The sequence below is a fragment of the Diadema antillarum genome, unplaced genomic scaffold (assembly GCF_040938485.1).
Source record: "Diadema antillarum isolate AM-2024a unplaced genomic scaffold, OU_Dant_1.0 seq00000297_RagTag, whole genome shotgun sequence".
NCBI classification, from domain to species: Eukaryota; Metazoa; Echinodermata; class Echinoidea; order Diadematoida; family Diadematidae; genus Diadema; species Diadema antillarum.
The window spans coordinates 2265147-2278528 of NW_027271320.1; the positions used below are offsets into that span (position 1 = coordinate 2265147).

Below are 13382 nucleotides of genomic sequence, written 5' to 3' on the forward strand. Positions count from 1 at the left end.
AGAAGAACTGAAGAATTATTTTGAAACTTGCGATTGAGATTGAGATTTACTGAGATTGAGACATAATTCATATTTATGGAATTACAGGCAATATATCATACACTGTTGACAAGTTAACATCTAAAAGTTAAAAAAAAATATATATTTATGCATTATACATTTTGCAGACAATGTGTTCACATTGTCACATGTAATGCTGTAATGGTCTAGTGATGTGCAAGTGCCTTCAAAATAACTTTTCATGCCGAGTGGTAGGTGACGCTGGTCGCTATTACTGTAGCATTTCGTAGTAGATTGTTCTGAGCCAGATAAAATTGAACAGAAAGTATTTTCCAAAAAGAGATAGGAGTTTGGAATTTGGCACACATTTTGCCAATGTGTCATATTTAGCAACAAAAATAGTATCCACACAAAATTTAAGATGGCGGTAATTAATCGAGGTTGTCGTTCAAGGTATTATTTACCATTAGTGCACGTGAAACAAAAACCCAACTTTAGTCATCTTTAGTTTCGCCAATAGGACTTTGTCAAGTCAATACATTTGACACTTTATTTTGACACTTTATTTTGGCACTATATATATATATATTGTGACAGTGCGTTGTAGAATCGGAAACCTACGGCCTTTTGAATACCAATTTGTGTGCTCCCCGTGATTGATTGCAGTACTTAAAGTGTATCTTTGCCCAAAAAAAAAAATAATTTTGATATGTGAAAGAGACACATTTCAGTAGTCCATTGCACCAAATTTCAGAGAAAAGGGGTCATTTAGTGAAATAATGCATCTGAAATTTTCTAAAGACAATGGGTCTGGGAGGCAAGACTACAGCAAACCCTAGGTAATTGTTTGCAGTGGACTACGTAACCACAGCGGTTCCTGAATCTCCCAGACACAGTGTGTTTGGAAACTTTGAGATGCATTATTTCACTAATTAATGACCCATTTTCTCTGAAAGATAGTGCAATGAATTACTGAAATGTGTCTCTTTCACATATCCAAAATAATTTTTTGGCCAAAGATACACTTTAATTTGCCTTGGACACTGACGACACTATAATGTGCACCTTCTTTGCTCGATAACTTACTCGTTTTTCACTATACGCCAGTGTACGTGCACAATTTAATAACAAGACTTTGTTTTAGGGAAAATGTGCATAGAAATGACAAATCATTTGTATTCATTATACAAATTAGATTATTAAGGTATTTCAGAAACTGTTTTTGTTCTGTGCATCTCATTATTACGTCATGACCAGGAAGGTCTTGATATAATTACAAATTGTATATAGATAACTATGATGCAGAGTCACATATCGCGGCAATGTGTTCTAGAATCTCTGAGCCTGTCACATCTGTAGCCTCTTGCATACCAATTAATTTTGCATATATGATCGCAAATAATACTCATTCTTTGTTGTTGTTGTTGTTGAATTGGTTGATTCCAGTACTTGATTTTCCTCTGATGACACCATGTACGCTTTCTTTGACCGATACCTTGTCTATTTTTCTCTACGCCAAGGTACATTTTGATAGCAAGACTTTGTTAAAACAAAGAGGAAAATATGTTAAGAAAATGGCCAAATATTTACATAATTTATTATGCAAATGAGACGCGTGCTTTATTTCAATAGTTGAAGTTGTTTCTTGTATCTCTTTATCATACTAGGATTCGTGAACTGATCTTGATTCAATGATTACTATGTATCATCAGGATTATGATTCAGATTTATAAATTGCGAAAATGCATTGTAGAAACCTGCCAGTCCTGTATCCTCTTGTATGCCAAATGGCATAAGAATTTGAATTGATTGAGATGCATAACTTAATTTTGATTGGGCTCTGACGACTCCATGTCCTTTTTGTTTTCCCGATATCTCGTATGACCCATATCGGGCCAACGCACCTGTGTACACAAACACCCAAGTGGCCCAGCACCATTCGCGCACACACGCCGACAGACAACTCTCCAAACAATCGCTCTTCATTAGCAAGCAATGAAAGAAAAAGAACATAGACAAGTTATATATCATTTGAAAGAGGAAACAATATCTTTAATATGGTAAATAACATGCTGCCATTTTTCAATGCATAGTACAGTCATAGTACTCATGCCTGATTACCACTATGCTCTTCTTTTGTATGTGTATACTACTCTCCATATTTCCTATTCTCCCGTCTCCTCGAGAGCGACATTGAATTCCAGCTTACTGCTACTCCTCAACTGTCACTAAGATGCCTTCCTTACTCTCTTCCTAGGTTGCTTCCCTCCTCCACTCTCCTTTTTCTGCGGTTTTCTTCCGCCGGTTCTGTCAAGGACCACACACATGTAGCATTACTGCAAATCTCTCTTCCTCAAAATGCACAGTCAACCTTGCCTATGTCAAATCTGTTTGGACTAAAGATATAGCTTCAACTTAACCCTAACTAGGCCAGGCTATTTAGGAAGATGAGAGAAAGGGGGGCTCCAGATCTTGGACATCGCGACGAAAATCAGCACACACATATTGCCTTTGATGTAGTCTTAAGTATCATTAATTCAAATAAAAAAAAATCATTTATACTAAATCATGCTAATTTATGCATAATGATGCATGAAATCAATATGGTTTAAATCACTAAAAAAACCCCTCAAAACAGGCACATTGTTTGGGGTAAGTATTCTTTGAATGTTCTTAGCAAATGTAGGAGAAAATAAAAATTGTGCCATCGGAAAATTTGAGCATTTTATTGTTTTTTGATTTTTTTATGTATTTCTATTTTCTCGACTTTGTTTGTTATCGTTTTTTTCTCTGAAATTTGTCCGCGACATTGTTCCGAACAAGAACATAATATGTTATTAACTGATTATAATCAATAAAACCCCAAAATAATCATGCTTCTATGAAATTTGCCTGTAAGCACAGTTTGCATTGAAATTGTACACAAATTCACGTTTTTGAGCAATTTTGGGCTGGCATGCATGTACTGTACATAGTTTAAATGCGCAACTTCGGAACCGCGAGCCCGGGCATCCCAAATTTAGTGTCAAAAGATAAGGAAGACTCGACAGAAAAAAAAAAAAGTCATGAAACATCGCAGCGATAGAAATAAAACAATTTCTTTGAAATTGCTTTTTGTGTGACAGTTTAGGTACAATACAGTGCATATCAGTAGTCAGACAAAAATCTCTCATTGAAACATACAAATAAATGAACGAGACATGATTGGTGGACATGAAGAGGTTACTACCTTCATTGCATTCACATCTAAGATATGCACTGCACAGCACTGGGAAATACAATACAAGAGATATGTTTTGTAAAAACAATATACACACTCGTAACGTTCCACGATGGACAAGGATATCTAATCCGAATTGATTTGTCCCATGATAAACAGCTCTGTGATCATAAGGTACTTTGTCTTTACCAAAAACAGATGTTGTTGCATGCATACTTGCATTGTCCTTCTGCAAACCACCTGAACATAGTCCGCTATAGGTTGCAGACGAGCAAGTGACTGGTCACCCATCGTCCATGTCCTACGGTTTATCTCACCAATCATCTCACAGTATGAATTTTGTGCATGAAAAGAAAACACTTCAATATAAAATGTCAGATGTGGAAAAACTTATGTTTGGTCTCTTGAGCCAACAGATTGCTGTTCCCTGTTACTTGTGAGTTCATGCTTTCCATGATGTTCTCCTCTTTCTTACACCCCCATTTTGTAAGTTTTACAGGATGGTTTGAATGTGTTGGGTTACATACAGCTCAACAGGGAATGTAAAATATTGTGCAATGCTCCCATAGCAATGCTCCCATACCTTCTTAATCTATGGTAGAGGCAACACAAAATAACTGTGAGAGGTTTTGTTTCATGCGCATCACAGTGCCATGAGATGTGGAAATGCATCTAACTGGGATGTCACCCCTTCCTTTGTGCGAATTGGCATAGAATGTTCATAACTCTTCCTAGTGTATCTGCTGTCATAAATTTATCACAACAATGCATATGTGTGCATGTGTGTTAGTGTCTTGTATTTGCCATATGCAGTGATACACAAAGACGAACAGAATCAGAATGACACACCAAGTTTTGTGTCCTGCGTTTTTAAATTGTGTTATGTCTTGGGTTTTGTGCAGTGTTAAAAAAAGGATTACGTAACTAACATGTCCAATTCCTCTACTTTTCACCGAATATTACTAGGTTCCAGTGTAGGGCAGTGTTGACATGGAATCTTTCTGAGATTGAGGCTCTGTAGAGAGGCCAGCTCTATTCGTATATACTGCCACGAGTAGGGAGCGTCCAGGCAACGATCTCCTCTGTCTTGAACCACAAGGCGATCTCCTTGATGGCTGTTTCGACACTGTCTGAGCCGTGGATGATGTTACGGCCCATATCAATGGAATAATCCCCGCGGATGGAGCCCGGTTTAGACTTGAGCTGTGCAGGCAAAAAAAAAAAAAAAAAAATGATCACCAAATATAACAAAGGATGCTCACAAAAACTTACAGGTCCTATTTACCTTTGGGAACAGTGATCTTAAAAATTTTCAAGACATTTAAGGCATAAAATGTGGAGGTCTGTTGTACCACAAAACATCCTACATTAATTTTGTATCATAATAATATACAATTTTTGCGATAAAGCCTAAACTGGAAGGGGATATTCTTCTCAATGAACCGTAACTATAGACGATTTAGTCTCAAAACACTTGTATTATTTCATAACTATTGTTCACATTCTGTATATTTAATACTTAACATCGATTTTACTAATTCAAATTTTTACAGTGAATGTGTCTAACCCGTAACTCACTATTCTAAAGCACGAATGCTGGGTATATGTTTCATCTGCAAATGGTAAATTATGCCTAAATGATATCAACTCAAATTTGCTTCCCTTAAAACTCATAATAGATTCCAAGTACAGGAGAGCCCAATTACAAGATACAATATTGTACATGCACTTAGGAACTTCATTTTCCCCCTTCTTTTTGAATAATACGCCATTAAAAAACACACACCCATAGGTTGTTTCATAAATATACACATCTAGGACCACGGACGTTTCCGACACACACTGAGCTAAACGTGTGGGTGTGAAACTCGTCTTTTCAGCATTTCTCCATCATACGTACAGAAGTCAACAAGCGTATATTATAGTTGCAAAAATAGTGTAAGCGTGCGTATTAACTTGTATATCAACTCACATTTATACCACCTATAAACGTTTTGTATTTGAATATCCAGTGTGTTTGTAGTCACTAAGTGTCCTTCTCTGAATTCCACACTGGAGTGGGAAGCATCTACTCACCACAGCCAAAGAATATATCACCTTCTCCTACACATGTATGACCTATGCAGATAAATTGATAGATTGTATGCTATACAATGCACTTGTCTGTCAACTGTAGTCCGGACAACTGGGTACCTGGGATTGACCGGGACTTGCATCTAAGTTGGTTGGAGAGTTCGTCATTTTTTTCCTAATTTATTTTTTCTTCAAACTGGGACTTTCTGACAATTTGCGAGTGGTAAGATTTGAAATCGTGCAATATATCAACCTCGAGATGAATGGTGAAATGTACAAAATTCGTAAAAAATAAAAACCTCACGAAATATATGCCGTTACTGTAGATTTTTTTTCATCTATTTTTTTATGCCTGAAAGGGCTGAAAAACATTATTTCGAACATTTTGTTTTTGCCCAAATTTGGATCAAGGTAAAAGAGTCTAGAATGAGATGTACGGTTTATATGATATTATAGTAGATGGCACAATTTTTAGATACGTGTACCTCCTCAGGGACCCGTTTTACTATTGAATTGAATTGAATTGAATAACTGAAACTGCAGTGGTCTTGCACTCGAGACACAGTGAACAGTTCCAGCACGTTTATTTTCATATTTCACTTGACATCAAAATACATCCAAAAAAGAATACAAACCAAGCAAGATACAAAATGTGTCATACGTCGGGACATGAACAGAAAGTGTGTCAGCATTCAAAATGTACATACGACTATTCTCTATAACTTGTGAAATATGATGGAACCGTAAAAGCAAAGCTTATAAACGCAGGTTCCACTACAATTTATCTATTCGATCAACTAAATCTCCTTACCACACAGGGTGCCATAGTTTTATGATAGCAACCAGTTTTAACTCCTCAAAAAAAAAAAAAAAAAAAACAGGGCCGTGATTAAATATCTTGAGCAGGATTTTTTTACAGATGTAATATGTTAAATACAGCCATGGATGTATCCTCAAGATGGATCAAAAATTTATTCTCTGGTTATTGGTTGAAAGAGCTTCACGTGATTTGTAGGTATTTTCAGGTATTTCAGAAAGTTGACACTCCATAAAGTACTATTTGCAAAATTACTTCTATGACGACATTCTGCAAAAAGTATATTATTTGTAAAATGATGTCACGAGCATATATCACTAAGACTGTTGAAACAAATAACAGAAATTCTCATGAGGTTTGGAAATCACTGAAGCATGTTATGACATCGAAGAAGAAAGATCAAGATCCAGTATATTTACAAGGTGAAGATGGTGCGTTGATGAGTGCAGAAGAGGTTGCACATAGATTTAATGTTTATTTCAGTGAAGTTGGTCAAATCATACAGACGACAGAGGAGCGTCACGCACGATAGCAATTTTGGCTACAGGAAGTATGTACCAGCCAATCAACCAAACTTTAGTTTTTAGCCAATCTAAGGGGGTACGTTACCTCTGAGTCTGTTAAAAGCCGTTTCTGAATATGTTATTGCACCACTAGCCTTTATATTCCATTTGTCCATCAAGACTGGTAAAATTCCGACTTCACTGAAACGTTCAAAAATCACTCCTATTCATTAAAATTGAAAGAAGACAGATGTTAATAATTATCGACCAATCTCCATTCTGCCGATCACTGTGAAGATGCTTGAAAAGATTGTGCACAATCACGTTTACTCCTATTTGCATTCGGTAGACACCATTAACAAAAACCAGTCAGATTTTCGCCCACAGCACTCAACAATGACCACGCTAATGAAAGTTATGGAAGGCTGGCTGTACTGTATGGATGATGGTAGGATGACAGGAATTGTCAGTATAGACTATTAAAGAAAAGCCTATGATACAGTGGACCATGCTATATTGGTAGACAAGCTGCGAATGATTGGCATGGCGCCCCAAGCCTGTGAATGGTTTAAGGATTACCTCAGCAATCCCACACAATATACTGAGGTGAAGGTTTTCAATCGAATTCACGTGGTGTAACATGTGGAGTCTCGCAAGGGTCCAATCTTGGCCCATTTTTTTTCACAATCTATATCAATAATTTGCCTAACTCCTTACAGCGTTCATCGGTTGTATTATATGCTGACGAGACGTGTATTTATGTGTCTGGTGAAAATATAAAACAGATTGAAGAAAATTTAATCCATGATATGGCCTGTATTGCAGATTAGTGAACATGTAACCGATTAGCTCTTAATTTGGAAAAAAAATGTGAAACTATGTTAATAGGATCCAAGAAAAAGGTTAAACACGTGAATTTGAATGTGTCTGTAAACAACGTTAGAATAACTCAAGATCCATATTGTAAATATCTTGGTGTGTATATCGATCAGTCATTAGACTGGAGCCATCATATTGAACACTAACCCCTTGTGTAAACGCACTATCAGAAATCTGTATTTGTTAAAGAGAATATGATATTTTATATCAGTTGAAACGGCTATTATATTTTATAAATCCATCATTCAAAGTAATTTTGGTTGTTGTGATGTTTATATGGTCAAATAATAATCAGAGCTCTATTCAGCGTCTTCATATTCTTCACAATCGTTCTCTAAGAGCAGTGTTACAAGTTAATTCAAGATATCCAACTAATTTGTTATAATCACAAATTAATGTTGACACACTTGAGATGAGAAGAACTAAACACATATTGTGCACAATGTACAAAGTTGTTCATAATTTAACCCATATAAGTGAAATGTTTGAGTCGAACATTTCATTTTTTTATTATGATTTAAGGAATACAAACGTTGATATTCAAGTTACCTCATATCAACACTTGTTTTAGGCAAAGGAGTTTCAGTTATCAAGGGCCAAAATTATGGAATACATTGCCAAAATGCGTAAAACAGCAAAAAAATTTTTAGCGGTTACTGACGGAGTTTAAATTCGTATCTGACACCATAATGATTATTATTATTGTACCCCTTCCCCGTTTTTTTTTTTCAATCAAACCGAGCATGTATCATTTTTTTTTCTGTAAATACATCTTTTCTTTTTTTCTTTTTTTAACTTTTCCTCTGATTTGTCTCATCTAATTGTATTTTGTATATGTTTCATGTACATGTGTATAATTATTTTTTGAAAAAAAATGTACTATGTCATTTTTCATTCATGATGCACGGACATGAGGAAGAACAGCCCTCTGGCTGAATCATGTGCCGTGCTGAAATAAATAAATGAAATGAAATAAAGCGATTCTGGAATTGTGCGCAGCTTTGCACTGTCACTCTGCGAAATGTAACAATTGGTACTGTATAGCAATTGTGATGCCACAAAGCAAGTTTGACATTGCGCAATGCTATTACCGTCACTCTGTGAAATTGTGTCACTTTCTAACAAAACAATTGTGACAACATAAAAACAATTCTGACATTGCGCATTGCTTCGCACCTTAACAACGCGCGCCGCGCTTGTTAATGTGACATTAGTGAGGTTCACACCTAAGTCCCTTTACCTTAAGGTTTTCTAAACCTCGAGGTTTTGTAAACCACGAGGCACTAAACTACAAGTTAGCGTAGATGTAGACGCATGTAGTTTAGAAAACCACGACAAAACCTTAAGGCGAAGACACCACGACAACACCACAAGATTTCTTAGGGTGTTGTCGTGATTTAAGCGCATAGTATAAGCGCGCTGTGGCAGCGCGCTTATACTATGACAGATGTGAACGGAGTTTTGTTAACCACGACGCTCAGTTTTTTCCACAATAGTGCGCAACCCTATGGGCAAACTAGGCACCCTTTATTTTCTATCGTAGTTATGTTTACCTCGAGGTTTTGCTAACTGCATATGTAGGTGTGAACGGCATCGAAGTTTTGTCGTGGTTAGGGGAACGCATTTTTGCGCTCGTAGTTAGTATAACTACAAGTTTTTGGATAGGTGTAGACATGGCTATTATTTAACAAACATCTCGAAGCATGTCCGACATCGTGCGCAACGACATGCTTCTTAATGTAGGATCAATGTAGGGTCCCTTCACAACAACGCATCCATCTGACTTTTCGCTTTGCACCCCCCCCCCCATTTTCCCTTCTTGTGTTTAAATTTTTGATGCAAAATATAAAACAAGTATATTTTGCCTTATTGAGAGTTTCTTGTTAAGATTATAGGCCTTGGTGCCTAAAAAAACACTTCCCTTTGGTGCTGCGCCCCTCAGTGAATAGTTCTTTTGGAGTCATCTCTGCCCATAGTTTTAACAAGAAACTCCCAAGGCAAAGCATATTTGTATACTAGTTTAGCATTCACAAGCCTTTCATTTAATGTTTACAATTGAGCTACAGTGTGGTTGTTGTTGCTGCTGCTGCTGTTGTTGTTGTTGGATTTTTTTTTTTTTTTTTGCATAAAAGGCGTGAAAAAAAAAAAGATTGCTTGGCAGGTAAGCATATGAGTCAGGTCTCTAGGGCGTGAAACTTAATGGCGCAAATGTATTCGAAGTGTGTCACAGCATACCCTCTTAAACTTTTCCCTTTTTCCCTTACTCTTACCATGAATTCTTAATAAGATGAACAGGAAGATACAAGACTGGAATCCAAGGATAGCTAGAATAGTGGATGACTTGAAAAAATTTCATCAAGGTCCTATTTTGTGGAATACTTTACCAAGGGAACTGAAAAACCGCAAATCATTACAGCAGTTCAGAAATGATTTTAGACGCACCCTCCGTATTTGATAGCAACACAGTTTTGTATTTCCGCCAGTATTTCACTCTTTTCTTTCTCCTTCTTCAACCTGCTTTGATTGTGTACCATTTGTGTTCTATATACTTTGTACCTAAAGAATGTCTTGTATTTACTTTGGGGCCTATTCCAAAGAAGCCTGAAAGGCTTTAATTGGTCCCCACTCCCCCCTGAGTATGTTTATACTACGACTAAAATGTAATGATTGTTGTTTTTAATGTGAAAATAAATGAAATGACATGAAAATTATGATCAGTAGCAAAAATGACCTGTTTACACACCACCAGGGAACATAAAATCAGAGGTGATTTCAGCAGGGCAATATAAATTGCACACTGAAAGGCAGCAGGTGCCTGCCAAAACACTCACCGGATCAGTCTCGCCAAGCATTGCACGTCCCTGCTTCACGACATCCTTTCCTTCCCACACCTAAGATAAAAAACAAGCATTAGCCCTTGTAGCTTAACTCTGTAAAACATAGTGTATATATTTTCTTTGATGACACAATATTGTAAAGTCTTATGATAAAGCCTCATTATATCATTCCGGTAGCACTTCCACATTACAGCTAGAGTAGAATTAAAGAAATTACATTCGTTTAACATGTGCAAGTCATGTCAAAATGGATAGGAAAAGCAAACACAAAACCCAGCAGGTTTATACTCTACCAAAAAAAAAAAAAAATATGTATATAGAAAATATTATCAAATAATGAAAATACTGAATAGGAGAAAATTAAAGGGAACCAAAACCCATTGAAGAGCAATGTGGATTGAGAGTGAGCAGCAGCATTGACACCTGACCATTAGTAGAACACATCAGTGAAAGTTTAAGGAAAATCAGACATTTGATGCAAAAGTTATAAATTTTTACAGTTTTGGTGTATTGTAATGTCTGGATGAGCATGATAAGGAGACCACTACATTGTCGAGTTCATTACGTCATGTGTGGACAACAATATGAGCAAAATATAGAGAGAATTCCACAAAAATGCAATTCATTTTTCATGAAAATTATATTATCCATCAATTTGACACTGACATTTGTTCAAGGTACACTGAACAGTTTACCTTTGCGAGCAGTGATTAAAAAAAAAAAAAATGTTTGAGATATCACATTTGATGCGTAGAGGTGTCCGACCACTCGGTCAGTTGTATCACAAACATCACATGTAACAATTTTGGAATAAATCCTATAAAATATAAGGAGATATTAGTATTTTTCTCATTTAACCATTAACCTGTAGACGTTTCAGTCTGGAAACATTTTTATCATAACTATTTTTCACAGTTTGTATACTTAAAGGGACTGTACAGTACTGGTTGAGTTGGGAATTCATGTTTTGAAAATTCCCTATCAAGAGAGATAATGAGAAACCTCTTATGAATCATTAAAGAGCATGTTAGTTTAAGAAGGATTCAATGTTTATTTGATCAAAATTGGTTTACAAAAGGCTATGATATCCAAAAAAAAAAGTGATACTAATAAAAGACTACAGGCCACGCCTTCTAGTAAGATCTCTTTGTTTCACCTTGCTTTTGAATATCTCAGCCATTTCAAAACCGATTTTCATCAAATAAAATTTTGATCCCCCTTAGACTTGCATGCTCTTTGACATCTCATACAGTGATATCTGAATATCTCGCAAAATGTTAAAAGCTGAATCCTCACCTCTACCAGAACTGTACACACCCTTTAATAATAGATTTTACTGTAAATCTTTACATTTGTTGTTTCTATCCCTAACTCACATTTTATAGATCTATAATTTGAAGCAGCAATAATACTGGGTTTTTGTTTCATCTGCACATGCTAAATTATGTATTTAAGGGTAGTACTAGTGATTATTCCCCCTGCTTTCTAAAAGTGGTTAGTCAAGTGCTCTTTCATTACGCTAGGAAAATGAAATCATGTTGAATTCTTCTTTATTTTTTCCTTGTTATTGTTGTCCACACGTCATAAACTCAAGTGGTCTCCTTATTCAGTGATTCCAGCGCCAAAACTTGTAAAACTCAAAACTTGTCCAATTATTTTTGTCAAACTTTCACTGATGTTACTGCTTTCACTCGATTCACATTTCTCTTTGGGTTTTTGTTTCCTTTACTCTGCCTACAGTGTAGAGCAACTGCTCTAAGGTTCAACCATTCAACCATGCAAAAAATCACATCTGTTTCTGCATGGAGCATGTTGTCAATTTTTTGACGGCGTTATGGTGGAATCAAGGTCAGCTTGCTTTAGAAGTTTCAGAAAAAAAAGAGTGCAACATTTTTATGAGTGGGTTCGGGTAGTTGTGTCAAAATCTTTACAAAACCAGCCACCAAAGAAATGAATAAATAAATAAATAGATAAATAAATACATAAATACATAAATAAATAAATAAATAAATAAAACACAATAAAATAATAAAGCAAGACAATATGACGCTCCTTCCGGTAATGATGTTTGGCTTACCATGGCAAAGACTGGTCCACTGGCTATGTGCTTGGTAAGACTCGGGAAGAATGGCTTTTCCTTCAGATCTTCATAGTGTTCATTCAATAGATCTATATCTGCCTGTTAAGAGTGGAACATGGCAAAATTTCATCTTTTGTCTCTTTTTTTTTGGGGGGGGGGGAGGTGGTAAGGGGAGGCTAAAAAGTTGTTGCTGTATTATTTACCAAAGACAAATCTTTTTTGTTTTGTTCTTTTTAGTGAGAGAACCTAAACATCGAGTAGATCCTAAATGACATTATCTCATCTCATTTGCATAAAATGGTCCAATAAAGTGTGCATTCGAGCGCTCAAAATTGAACCGAGGTGAAGTGAACCGAAATGAACCATACCGTGCTGTGCTAGATTTGGAACATTCTAGCACTCTGTTGAGAAATCATACCTCATCAGTCATTTGAGTTATCTTTACTAAAATTAAGGGGGGGGGGGGGGTCGATTTCAAAAAGGGTGGTCGATGTGTAGTAGAGCTACCATACTGTACTGCGCTAGCTGCACATGCACCCCATCCTATAGCTGATCTTGCCGAATGAATGGACATAAAGTTACTCTTCAACTGGTAACTTACTGGGCGTCATCATAGCGTACATAGGTAAATTTAATTCAGATACTCGGAAACCGGAACGAGCTGCAAAAGGGATTAATGTACTTCTACAAGACAAGACCATCGACCATGTGAACATAGCATGTGAACATATCCGTATGTAACTGCGACCAAGGTCCAACCCACAGTATAACTGTGTACAAGGAGAGCAAGGAGCGTTAGTGAACATGGTGTACCAAATGAGGATTGCTAATTTACCTTCATGAATTTTGCAGCAACCATCTTATATCCGCGCTGTTCAAAACGCTTGACGATATCTGCGATGAGTCCCCTGCTGACTCCATCAGGTTTTATCATCATAAAAGTACGCTCTGTCGCCATTGTGTCGTTTATCAA

The 13382-nt window shown here is 36.4% G+C and overlaps 1 protein-coding gene across 1 annotated transcript; it reads right to left on the reverse strand.

The window, feature by feature from the left end:
* Window positions 1-3973: 3973 nt before the first annotated feature.
* Window positions 3974-13382, reverse strand: LOC139730199 (nucleoside diphosphate kinase A 2-like). The gene is made up of 4 exons (XM_071641095.1): window positions 13245-13382; window positions 12407-12508; window positions 10324-10383; window positions 3974-4423 (listed from the first exon to the last, which is right to left on the reverse strand). Exons 1-4 carry the CDS (start codon window positions 13365-13367, stop codon window positions 4253-4255), a joined length of 456 nt encoding a protein of 151 aa, XP_071497196.1. The 5' UTR covers window positions 13368-13382; the 3' UTR covers window positions 3974-4252.

Excerpts from the sequence above, each read along its gene's own strand:
- LOC139730199 (XM_071641095.1), bottom strand. The coding sequence starts at position 13,367 with ATGGCGACAGAGCGTACTTTTATGATGATAAAACCTGATGGAGTCAGC. Across the intron at positions 12,509-13,244 it reads TTGCTGCAAAATTCATGAAG|GCAGATATAGATCTATTGAA; the intron begins GTAAATTAGCAA and ends CACTCTTAACAG. Across the intron at positions 4,424-10,323 it reads TGCTTGGCGAGACTGATCCG|CTCAAGTCTAAACCGGGCTC; the intron begins GTGAGTGTTTTG and ends TTGCCTGCACAG.